A 12,885-nucleotide genomic window follows, 5' to 3' on the forward strand; every position below is an offset into this window, starting at 1 on the left:
GAATTTAAAATTACATTTAAATAGCTACATGTGGCTAGTGACTACCATGCTAGACACCTTGGAACGTCTGGAAGATATTCACCTTGGGTCTCCTTACAAGAAATCTATGGGAGACTGCTCTTCAGACTGGATGAGGAATTCTCCTCAGTTACCTCATGCACAAACGACTTGAGTATCTCTGAAGATGTACAAGGCGATACTGAAAATGGGCAACTTGGCTGTTGGCCACAATTCATGTGTGGTGTGGGCTCTCATAATTTGGGCTGATACAGGGACTTTAATGAAATAACTTGAAAACTTATTTACTACTAAAATTTATGTGCTAATTTATAGCTTGGAGGAAAATTCATGGAGTCAAAGCTATTTTACACTTAACTGGTTCCATTAACTCAATCCTCAAACATGTGTGCCTATATAAGAACAAGTATGGCTACGAATTTAGTGTGTGCATGTGTGTGTGGCGGGGGGGGGGGGATGCATGACAGAGAACAATGAAACCAACTATCAAACTTAACTTTAATTTGCAAGAGTTGAGATTTTTAATTTAAATTTATTTTTTGAACTGGTAATACTTTTACATGTTTCAAAATTCCAAAAATATCAAAAGATATAGAATGAAAATTATTCCTCATCCCTTTCCTCCCAGTTCTCCTCCCCAAGAGCAACCAGTATGCCTTGTTACTTTGTACCCTTAGGAAATTGTGTTTGTGTGTGACCAAAAAAATTTTTTACACAAATGGAAACATACTTTACACACTGTTTTATACCTTTTCATTTAACAATGTATCTTGGAGCTCTTTCCCATATTATCACATAGACAGTCCCCATTTTTAAAGCTGTGTAGTTCTCCATTCCAGCACAAACCACTAACCCAGTTCCCCATGGTGGACACTAAGGTTGTTTACAAATTTTTACTTCTTAAATCAATACCATAGGGAAACCATGTACAAGTAGTCTACAACATACAAATAAATCTATTGGATTCATTCCCAGCAACAGGTTTACTGAGACAAAGAGTTTGTGTCTTCGTAATCTTAGATAGCAACTAATAAGTTGCCCTTCACAGAGCCTGTTATCAATTTATACTTCCCCTGGAAATGTATAGGAAATCCTTCCCCCCTTTTGGATAAAAGTCAAGGCTGATAAAATGCTAGGTGGTCACACTGTTACAATCTTCCTGAAAGGTAATTTAAAAAGCTACATGAAATTCATTGGCAGAGGAAAATGCTCAAAATATAGTAAGAAACATGTGTTACAAGAGAACTAGAAAGGATTCCAATTTTCTAAACACAACAATACTATACATTTTTTGTGTGCCTAAGACCTAGTGTACACTATATGTATACATGTATTTTTAAGAAAAAATTATAGGAAAATTAAAATCTTAATGGTAATGACCATGTCTGGATAGTGGAAGTATGAGGAATTAAATTTTACTTTTGTGCATCTTCCACATTTGCAGTAAAGAATTTACATTACTTTTATAAACTTATAAAATCATGTCCTCTGTAGTTTATAGTAACCTCCCCTGAGGAGTTCATCTACCTTTGTTTCAAAACATCTGTAAGACTATCAGTAGGGATATTATGCCTAGGAAATGCGACCTGAAATGAGAAATAGAAAATTTGTAAAGATCTCTGTTGCCTGGAGAGGAAGGCAAGTGACAAGCTTGTTCCCAGCTTACCCACTGAGGCCACTGTAACCTCAGCCTCTGAGACTGGGGAAACATGACCCTCAGGAGCTGCCATTATGGGGGCTGAGGTGGAGGTAAAGGAGCAATTGCAGGCCTGGCTTCTAGAGCTGCCTGGAACCAGCAAGTTACCATTGGGTGTCCCCTCCCCCAAAAAGCACTACTGATAGGTAGAACATTCCCAAATCTGCACCCCACACAGCAGTGAGGAGAAATGGTCAAAAGTGGGGCTTATTCATGTTTTATAATGTCCATGATAAAATGCTAAAATTTACATTACTCAGAAAAATAAGTAGATTCTCTTCCTTTTCTCACACCAATTAGGAATGTTGCAAAACAGTAAAAAAATCACCAGAAAACATTTATGTATAAATCAATTAATGGTATCATTTGTTAAAATCAAAGGTTTAGGATTGTTAGTAGAGCCCTCACCTAATTTAGAGTCTGGAAAACGTTGGCTGTAGTGCTGGGCATGATTTCCCTACCTTGGCATATTTGTGGCTAGATAATTCCTTGTTAAGGGGGCTATCTTGGGCATTATAGGATGTTTAGCAGCATTTTCCACCCACTAGCTGCCAAGTGGCACCCCTCTGTTCTGCCAGTTATGACAACCAACAATGTCTCCAGACATCACTAGACGTCTCCTGGAGGACAAATCCATCCTGATTGAGAACGTCTGGCTTAAGCAACACTGACAATTTCAAGGTAATGGCTTTCAGTAGGAGCTGTGACACCCCAAGAGAATGTAGTAGAATTTCACGGGGGCTTTTTTGTTGTTTGATCTGGGCTTATGTGGTGGGTACCAAGTGTGTTCTCATGACTATGAAGTACAGAACTGGCCCCTGTGGACCATGTATGTATGTATGTGTGAAACAACCAGAGTGTAATGTATGAACTGAGATCCTAAGTCAGCTTCACATATAAACACATATTAACTCCTGCATGCTTAGAATTTTATACAGAATATTCCAGAAATGCAATAATAGTATCTTGTTTTGTTCCAAACTTTTGCAAGAGTTAGTCACCACTTAAGAAAATCACATCCCATACAGGAATGCCCCTCACAATATTTTCATGGCCAACATTATACCCCATATACCAGATGACAACAGCCCACCCCAGGTGTCCATGCATAATGGCCCACATAGTCATATGGAGAAATACCACACCAACTGAGTACACATTACTCTACCAAAAATTACTTTTGTTTTAATTATGCTTTTAAAAAAGGGGCCATTTTTCGATTTTTTACACTACATGTGTATAGGTTATATTAGCTGTGAATTCATTTTGGAGTAGTATAGGGAATGGCACAAAACACCTGTGGTTAAAGGGGGCACTGGGCTTGACCGATCTGAGAACTACCAATCTCAGGTATTGGGAAGCACCACTTCCTTAAGAAATCAGAGGTCACCTTAGACATTTCTACCCCCAGTCCTCCTTTCGATGAACATACTATGTGGACCTACCACATTTTTGTACCTGCGGTTCCAAAAATCATATGTAGTTTCTCTCCTATGAGGATTCTCTAACGTCAAATAATACAGAAGCACCCATAGAAGACTCTTCAACCCCGATAACATGAACTGGGTTTTTCTCTTGCATGATTTCATGGATGTCAAACAAGGCAAGGGCCTGGCTTGCAGGCTGTCCTGCCTTTGTCCCACCCCCAGGGCTCTCGCTTGAGTGTGTGTGCTGATGGCGGCCAAGCTGTGAGGTCCGGCCAAAGGACTGCTCAAGCCGTCGCCGATTCCGTCCCTGGGGCTCCTCTCTGGTGTGAGTTATCTGGTGTCGGATGAGGTGCGAGCTCTGAATAAAACACTTCCCACAATGATTACACTTAAATGGCCTGTCGCTCCGGTGGGCTCTCTCATCTGGATTCAGAGGTGGGTCACAGCCAAGGGCTTCTGCCCACTCATGTTTTGTTAGAGCTGGTGTCTGCTCAAAGATTAGCCTCTGGCGGCACTCATACGGCTTCTCCCCAGCATGCTTTCGCTGATGCTGGGCCAGGGAGGAGCTGTGCCTGAAGCCCTTCCCACAGTGGTTGCACTCATATGGCCTCTCCTCTGTGTGCGTCCTCAGATGCAGGAACAGGCAAGTGGTCCGTGAGAAGGATTTCCCACACACGCTACAAGTGTATGGCTTCTCTCCGGTGTGTGTCCGCTTATGCCGGCCCAGGGATGAATTCTGGTTGAAGGCCCGTCCACAGTCCTGACATTCATAGGGTTTCTCTCCAGTGTGAATTCTCCGATGGACTGTAAGGTGTGTGCTATGGCAGAAAGACTTCCCACACTCAGCACATTTATAGGGCTTGTCTCCTGTGTGGATTCGCTCATGCTGAACCAGGGAGGAGTTCTGGCTGAAGGCTTTCCCACATTCTTTGCACATATAAGGTCTTTCTCCCGTGTGAATCCTTTTATGCACTGTGAGATGAGCATTGTGGTTAAATGACTTCCCGCAGTCTGTACATTTGTAGGGTTTATCTTGTACCTGGCTTCGTGTGAGTTCCAGAATTGGAATGGCCTGACTGGAAGTTCTACTACAGTCACTGCTGTCACACGGCTCTTTTCCTGAGGAGCCTGTCTGCTGACTGACTAAGCTTGAGTTACGTTCCGAGTTTATAACCTGTGAGTTGTAAGCACAGAGATATTCAATCCTAGAAATCTCTGGGAATGGATTTAGGTTTGAGCTTAGGACACCATTTTCCCCAAGTCTGAGGCTTTCATAGCTTTTATCTTGAATTGGAGCTTCTTTGAGGTTCAATTCCAATTGCCTCAAATTATCCTGTTCTTTCTCAGGCAACTTTACCTGGCCCTCACATTCCCAGTCTTCCCTCAGTATGGTGGGACAGGGAGCATCCCTCAGGAAGCCTTCCCCTTCAGTGATGTGGGATGGATCCACCTCAGGAAGGACATGCTCCGTGGGTGGCACTTGGCTTTCAGGTCCAGGCTCCCGGCCTAAAAGAATACCAAGAGCTCTGAGGGAGTTGGTGGAAAAAACACAGAGACGGTAACAGGCCCCCAACTCGCTGGGTCTACATCCTTACTACCCCTCCCTCCAAGTAAATCTATTCTGCTCCTATGCTGATACCAAGTGCGTCATCTGCAGAAACAGCCTTACACTTTCATTCAATCAACAAAAATCTCTTGAATATCTGCCATAGGCCCAGGTACTGGCCTAGATCAAAGGCTGGCAGATTTTGTGTTTGGAGCTGGAAGAAGCCAAACATGTTGGGCACTTCAGGATCTTTTGCCTCAGAGGAGACATGGTACTTCTGCATCCACTGCAGATTCACTCCTGCCCTAGGATGATAGGCTATACCCTCTTGTGGAGGTACATGTTATTTCCTGCAGGTCAGAAGGCCCTAGGTGGTGTCAGAGGCATTCTGTTGGGAGGCTAAGAAGCTATGTAACTACTCTGGCTATGTAACCTGTAGTCATAGCCTGACTACAGAATGTTGTCAGGGTACCAATGCACCAGTCCAGAGAAGGGATTGTAACAGATATAAGCCAATTATGACAATGCAGGCCTTCCTTCTAGCCTCCATAGCGGCTGGGGTAAGGTATGTAGATTTGACCCAGTCCTAACTAAGGAGACCTCAATGGACAAAATCTGGAGTTCTGAAAAAAGGGGACAAATGTAGGGATGCCTGGGGTGGGCCAGTGGTTGGGCCCCTCCTGCCTTTGGCTCAGGAGGTGATCCCAGGGTCCTGGGATCGAGTCCCACATCTGGCTCCCTGCAGGGCACCTGCTTCTCCCTCTGCCTGTGTCTCTGCCTCTCTGTGTCTCTCATGAATAAATAAATAAAATCTTTAAAAAATAAGGGGGAGACACACAAATGTGACTCTCAGTATTCTTCCTACCTCCCTCTCCCTGAAGCATAGATGTGATGGCCAGAGGTGCTGCATCCATGCCATTACCCCATGAAAAAGCCAGAAGAATAAGAACCATCAGCCTTGGCATTACTGGAATGCTGAGCCAGATACAGCAGTGGCTGCTTTGTGGGGAATAGGGGGAACCAAAAACAAACCCCTTTGAGCTGCACTAGCCCATTTCTCCAGATATGTACAAAGGAACACAATCCTTTTTTCTAAGAGAACATAAGAGTGTGAAGGTTTACAGAATCTGGACATTTATAGAGTAAAATGGAGAAGATGGAGGGCAAGTTCACACATTAGAAATTATGCTGTAGAGGGGCACCTGGCTGGCCCAGTCTGTAGAGCATGTGACTCTTGATCTCAGGGTTGTTAGTTCAAGCCCCACATCAAGTGTAGAGACTACTTGAATAACATCTTGAAAAAAAAAGAAGGGTGCCAGGTGGCTCAGTCAGTTATGCATCTGCCTTTGGCTCAGGTTGTGATCCCAAGGTCCTGGGATTGAGCCCCATGTTCGGTGCCCTGCCTGCTTCTCCCTCTTTCTCTCTCTCAAATAAATAAATATGAAATCTTAAAAAAAAAAAAAAAAAAAGGGAAAAAGAAAAAGAGCCTGTGGAAAGGGCCCACTCAATGACTGGTGAGAGAGAACATGAGAGGGAGGAAGAAGTGGTATTCTTACCACTGGAGAAAAGCAGATGGGGAGCATGGATGAGGAAAACAGTGAGTACAGGAGCAGAGCACAGACATTCTGTGCAGAAAACGGCTAACAGAGCAGGCCCGAGGCTACCATCCTTCCATCCTTAGAAGAACCAGCTTTTGAGATTGGCCTTCAGCTAGGTGTGAGAATTTGGGTTTTAGGGGTATTCCCACCACCGTGATGAGTGGCTCACTATACCCAAACTGTGCCAACAATACAGTTTATGGTTAATACCCGCTTTCTCCTGGGAGTCTGGAATCTTGGTCTATGCCAGGCACAGCCTATGACCAGCCCCCAGTGAAACCCCCTGGCACTGAGCCTCTAATAAGCTTCCCTAGTAGCTAAGATTTCTCATGTATTGTCACAACTTACTGCTGGGGGACCTAAGCATGTCCCATGTGATTCTACTTATAATCTTGGTTTCTGGACTTTATCCCATCTGCCTTTTCTCCTTGCTGACTGACTTTTCTCTATAATCTTTCTCTCTGTAATCACTGGATCTTTGGGTGGTCTTGGGACACTGACACACCACCCTTTCCAAGCAGCATATCTGTAGTCACCTCTTGAGCTGTTCCCATTAGGGGTTCCCATTTGGCAGCTTCTCACCTCGACAGTAGCCCTGGGCAATTTCTCTCTCTGCTGCCCATAGCTCAGCCCCTTGCTCCAGCTGGGAGATGACTTCAGGTTTTGGAAGCTCAGGCCCTGGAAAAAGGGAAAGACACAGGATGTGCAGATCTGCTATAGAGAGAAAGAACCAGCTCAAGATCCAGCCCTAGACTCCTGATAGGGCACGAGGACATCTAACAATAAGGTGAAACCTTTGCGCTGGGACAGAAAAGGGCAGAAAACCCCCTGCCCATTTGTTCCACAAGGGAGTGAGAATGCAAGATCTCTGATCCCCACCCCAAGGTCAAGTCCTCATATCAGAGGCCCTATGACTTAAAACCCATCAAGAATAAGTCACTGTAGGAGACTGATCATCAGCTTGGGAAGCAGGCCTTACCCAGAGAGAGCAGATGCCCAAAGGTCTCCAGCATCACATCACGGTATAGGGTCCTCTGGGCAGGGCCCAGCTGCCCCCACTCTTCCTGGGTGAAGTCCACAGCCACATCCCGGAAAGTCACTGGCTCCTGAAACATCACACACACTCTTGATAGCTTGACTGTCTCTGTCAGTGCTCTCAGGAAGAGGAGGAGGAATGGAAAAGCAGAGGACAGGTAGGCCAGTGTCCTGAGAGAGCGCATGTTCTGAGTAGTAGGAGTCAGGTCTCACTGGGGGCATGTGAAAGTATCCAAGCAAGATCAAAACTAATTGCAGCTGATCTACAACTGATCTTAGACAGGTGCAGATCTGTGGGCTAAAGAAATGGCTACTGGTTTAAGCCACTAAATTTCGGGATAGTTTGTTACACAGTAACATCTAAATGATACACTAAATAATCCTCTGATTCATTCAAAGAAAGGTTTATTAGACTCCCTGAAAAGAGAGGTTTACAGTTGGGAGTCAGAAACTCACCTACCTTTTCAGGGACCAGGCAGGCTCATTAGTGACTGAAATGGGCTACTTTAAGAGCCTACAAGGGTACTTAATTTTTGAGAGGTGACACTGAAGGTGACAGGTAATATAAGCCCTGTCTGAAGGGGCAGCTGAGACTCAGAACCAACTGAACATGGGGAAATATAAGCTTCATATGATTTCTAGTGAGTAGAATTTCTAGTGAGTAGCTGAAAATTTGTTCAAATTTTTAACTGACCACTTTAAATTTGTATAAGTTGATGTAATGTATCTAAAACATGTCCCACAAATCAAACCCTTCTGTGGGCTGGCTGTAGCCACTGTCAAAAGCTAGATATTTCTGAACTCTGAGTTTTGACTCTGCCACTTCTTCCTCAAGAAGTATACTTGAGCAGGTACTTATTTCTACTTCCTTGTTTTCTTGTCTACAAAGAATCACTTCTTGGGGGCTGTGATAGGGAGTAAGTGGCTGTAAAACACAACATGCGAAAGAATAAAGTTGGTCCCCTACCTCACCAAATAAAAAGTTAACTCAAAATGGATAAAAGACAAAATATAAGAGCTAAAACTATGAAACCCTTAGAAGAAAGCATAGTGATAAATCTTCACAATCTTGGATTGGCAAATGATTCTTAGATATGACAGCAAAAACACAAGCAATGAAAGGAAAAATAAGTTAAGTTGGATTTCATCAAAATTAAAAACTTTTGTGCTCCAAAGGACGCTATCAATAAAGTGAAATGGAAAAAAAATAAATGAAAAGACAAAAAGACATCTACATACTGGGGGATAACAATAGCAAATCACACATCTGATGAGTGACTTGTACCTGGAAAACATACCTCTTACAACTCAATAGCAACAACCCAATTAAAATGAGCAAAGGATTTAAATAGGTATTTCTTCAAAGAAAATATAAAATATACCAATATCGAATAAGCACATGAAAAGATGCTAAGCATCATTAGCCAAGGGGTATTTTCTTTTAAGAAAAACACAAGTAGACTTTAATATATTAAAGAAATCATAGTATAGGTGGCATATGGCTCTGACAAAAGTTGTGCAGGAGGTATGAAGAACCCTTTGGTTGAGAACAGAGGTCTCTGTTCCTGTCCCCATGTCCTCACCTCCCACTCAGAAGGTCCTTAAACCTTGATACATGCTCCCTGTACCTCCTGCCTCCCCCACTCTGCCCCTTCAACCATCACCCACCCTGCATGGGATGTCAGTGACAGCCTAGGCATCGGGTCCACTGAGTACACAAGTACTTCATGTCTCCTCTTGAAATTCTAGCAGGAGACCATTCCTTGCCTTTTTCTCTTTTTTTTTTTAGATTATTTATTTACCTGAGAAAGAGTGTGAGGATGTTGTGGGGGCCAGAAAGAGAGAAGCAGACTCCCTGCTCAGAGTATAGCCTGACATGTGGTTAGATCCCAGGAACCTGATATCATGACCTGAGCTAAAAGTCAGAAGCCTAACCAACTGAGTCACCCAGATGCCCAACATTCCTTGCTTTTTCATGGCCCTCTCTGCTGCTTCAACTCAGACCCCTGTAGCCCTACTCTTGCTCTTCACTATTGGTGCCTGGAGGTAAGGGCTGTCAGGCTCCTTTACTTTACACTCTCCCACGGCTGACCAAACCACACTGGCATGAGTCAGCACCTGGTCACTACCCACCTCCCCCACCACATCCTAGTTAGCTCTCAGTATTTCTCCTACCCTGACGCCCTAGATGCCTGAATGATTTTTTTTTTTTTTTTTCAAATTCAAGTCATCTTGCTTAAAAAAATTTGAATGTCTCCACATCTTTCTATCAGGATGACCTCTTTCAGCTTGGATATAGCTGACTGAATAATGGTCTCCAAAGATACCCAGGTCCTAGTTTCTGGAACCAGTGAATGTTCCATAAATGGAATGTGAATGTGATTAAGGATTTTAAGATGGGGAAATCGGGTGGGCCCTACATGCAATCACAAATGTCCTTCTAAGGGAAGGGTGGAGGGAGACTTAACTATAGACTACAAAAGGCAATGTGACCACCAAAGCAAGATGCCATACTGCTGGCTTTGAAGATTGACAAAGGGCCATTAGCCAAAGAATACACAGTCTATAGCTATAACAGCTAGAAAAGTTAAGGAAACCGATTCTCCCCTAGTTCCTCCACAGGAAGGGTGGCTCTGCCAACATCTTGATTTCAGTCCAGTGAAAATGATTTCAGATTTCTTACCCCCAAAACTGTAAGAATAAATGTGCATTGCTTTAAGCCACCAAATATGTGGTGCTGTTATAGTAGCCACAGGGAGCTTACACTAGACCTCAAAGCCCTCTACTTCCCTGCCTTATGTGGTGGCCAGCCTCCAAGACAACCCCCAATGACTCCCAGCCCTTGTCTAGTTGTGTAGTCCCTTCCTATTCTGTGCAGGTTTGACTTGTATAACCAAGAGATACTGTGCAAATGACAGTGCATAAATTCTGACCCCAGAGCACAAAATACATTGGGGCTTCTACCTTGCCCTCTCCTGATCACTCACTCTTTGGAAAGCCAGATGACAAGTTGTGAGGCCAGCCAAGCAGCTCCACATAGAGGCCCAAATGGGCAATGAGTTAGCCATCTCGAGTTGGATCTTCTAGCTCTACTAACATGAGTTAGCCATCTCCGAGGTGGATCTTCTAGCTCTACTCAAGTCCCATATGACAACAATCCAGATTGACATATTAATCATAATTTCATGCGCCCAGGCCAGAACCCCTAGCTAAATCATTCAAGGATTCCTGTCATCAGAAACTGAAGTAATATTTATCGTTGCTTTATGCCACTAAGTTCTGGGTTGTTACACAGCAACAGATAATATACTTTCTCTTACTGTTGACAAAGACTCTCTCCTTGAGAGAGTATGGCTCCTCTGAACCCTCTTCTCAACTAGGCCCTGATCTCTAGGCTTCTTCTTCTTCTTTTTTTTTAATCTCTAGGCTTCTGTGTCCATTTTGTATTATTTAGATTCATAAAGAATTGGTATAATCAAAATCCCCACCCACCATATCTGATCACTCTCACATTTTTTCAAAGTCCTCATCCCCCACAGTCCTCCAGGCATTATCTGATCACTTGGCCTACTTCAGCAAGAATCCTGTTAGGTCATTGGGCACCTGGGTGGCTCAGTCAGTTAAGCATCCATCCAACTCTTTGTTTGGGCTCAGGTCATGACCTCAGGGTCATGATATCAAGCCCCATACTAGGCTCTGTGCTCAGCATGGAGTCCGTTGGAGATTCTTTCCCTCTCTCTCTCCCTCCACTTGTGCTCTCTCTAAAATAAAAAAATAATAATAAAAAAAAGGATCCTGTTAGTTTAGCAAGAATTACACCCACCCCTAACCCCAGGTATAAATTCCCACTTTTACTTGTTGTATTTGGAATTGAGTCCAATTCTGTAATGAAGTCTCTTTCTCCTATTCCAAAAGGTTCTGAATAAAATATCTTGACTGAGGGGATCGCTGGGTGGCTCAGTGGTTTAGCACCTGCCTTTGGCCCAGGGCGTGATTCTGAAGTCCCAGGATCCGATCCCACATCGGGCTCCCTGCATGGAGCCTGCTTCTCCCTCTGCCTGTCTCTTCCTCTCTCTGTGTGTCTCTCGTGAATAAATAAATAAAAATCTTTAAAAAATATACCTTGACTGCTTTTATTAGTATCCATCTCTGTTTTACTTTGACAAGGCTCATTCCTGCCCCACCCATCCACAGTAAAAGGAAACTAAAGCGTGGTTACATTTAATGGAAATCTGCGATCCCTGGGTGGCTCAGCGGTTTAGTGCCTGCCTTCCGCCTAGGGCGTGATCCTGGAGTCCCGGATGGAGTCCTGCATCAGGCTCCCTGCATGGAGCCTGCTTCTCCCTCTGCTCTGCCTCTCTCATGAATAAATAAATAAAATCTTAAAAAAAAATAAATCTGCAATAACACTATCTGAAAACATGCAAATTGAAGGTTATCAATCTAAAATAATGCAAATCCTTGCAAACAACAAAAGACAGTATGTGCAAAATTTCAAAGACGTGGCCTTGAGGAATTATGAATTATTTTTGGTTCCTGCCACATGGAGATAGCATTTTATGGAGACCACAGTCTAGAATTGCCGAGCTTTGAATCAGGCACCTGCCCAGGTGGCCTTGCAAGCAGGGACCACCCTGAGTTCTAGTGGGCCAAACAGCGCCCCCGGTAGTCGCTCCCGCCACACTAATGCGGTGCGTGGTGACCAGTCCTTACCCTCAGGTTGGGCCAGGGGCCACGCGATGGAGGGCTCTCGGTGGGTGTTTGCTGACTCCATGAATTAGAGCATTTCTATTCTGTTAATATTGTCATCTCGGCGCTCCACTGACACCAGTTACTGTGAGCCATCACACAGCAGGCGGCCTTCAGGGAGCGGGGAAGGCTTAAAGGCTCAATACCTGTGGGAGTCGCTCGGCCCGCTGCCATCATTATTATTGTTGTTACCTGAAGCCATTCCGCTGGCAGCCCCGTAGCCATCGCCAGTGCAGTCGGTTCCTCTTCGGGGTTCATCCTGGACCGACAGGTCGAGGACAGGAGCCCGCAATGGCCGTAAACACTATAGCAGCCCCAGCCTCAGGGACCACTCCACTCGCCGCCCGCCGGACAATGGCGGCCGCGCTGGAGACGCTGCGACTACAACTCCCAGAAGACCGTGCGGTGCGCTGCAGGGCCTGACCAATGGAAGCTTTTATCTGTCGAGCCTTCCACCAATGAGAGCCTTCTGGCTTCGGGCCAATGGGACCGTCCAGCCGTCTGGCCTCCGGCCACTGGGGGCGCTCCTGCAGCAGACCCAGCTAGGCGGTGCTGGGTGGGCAGCTGCGGGCGGTGCTCTCCCAGGTACTGGGCAACTGGGTGTCTCCGTGCCCGGGACGAAGGGGAGCGCCGACGAGCTGCGAAGGGATGAGGCTGTGGGGGATCGTCCTCCCCCAGCAGCTGGGGATGGCCCGCAGGCGCCCGCGTTCCGCGGCGGTGGCTCCCGCGGCCCCGCGTTGAGATGCCAGCTTGCCCTCGCTGGAGGGGGTGCCCTGCTTGGAAACCCGGGCCTGGGCGTCCTAGCTGGCCATGCTT

General features: G+C 45.2%; 1 protein-coding gene across 1 annotated transcript; it reads right to left on the bottom strand.

The window, feature by feature from the left end:
* Positions 1 to 502: 502 nt before the first annotated feature.
* ZNF8 (zinc finger protein 8) lies at positions 503 to 12,416 on the bottom strand. Its single transcript, XM_041743015.1, has 4 exons — positions 12,262 to 12,416; positions 7,265 to 7,391; positions 6,868 to 6,963; positions 503 to 4,647 (listed from the first exon to the last, which is right to left on the bottom strand). Exons 1-4 carry the CDS (start codon positions 12,325 to 12,327, stop codon positions 3,206 to 3,208), a joined length of 1,731 nt encoding a protein of 576 aa, XP_041598949.1. The 5' UTR covers positions 12,328 to 12,416; the 3' UTR covers positions 503 to 3,205.
* Between the last annotated feature and the right edge of the window lie 469 nt (positions 12,417 to 12,885).

This window comes from Vulpes lagopus, chromosome 2, assembly GCF_018345385.1.
Source record: "Vulpes lagopus strain Blue_001 chromosome 2, ASM1834538v1, whole genome shotgun sequence".
NCBI lineage: Eukaryota > Metazoa > Chordata > Mammalia > Carnivora > Canidae > Vulpes > Vulpes lagopus.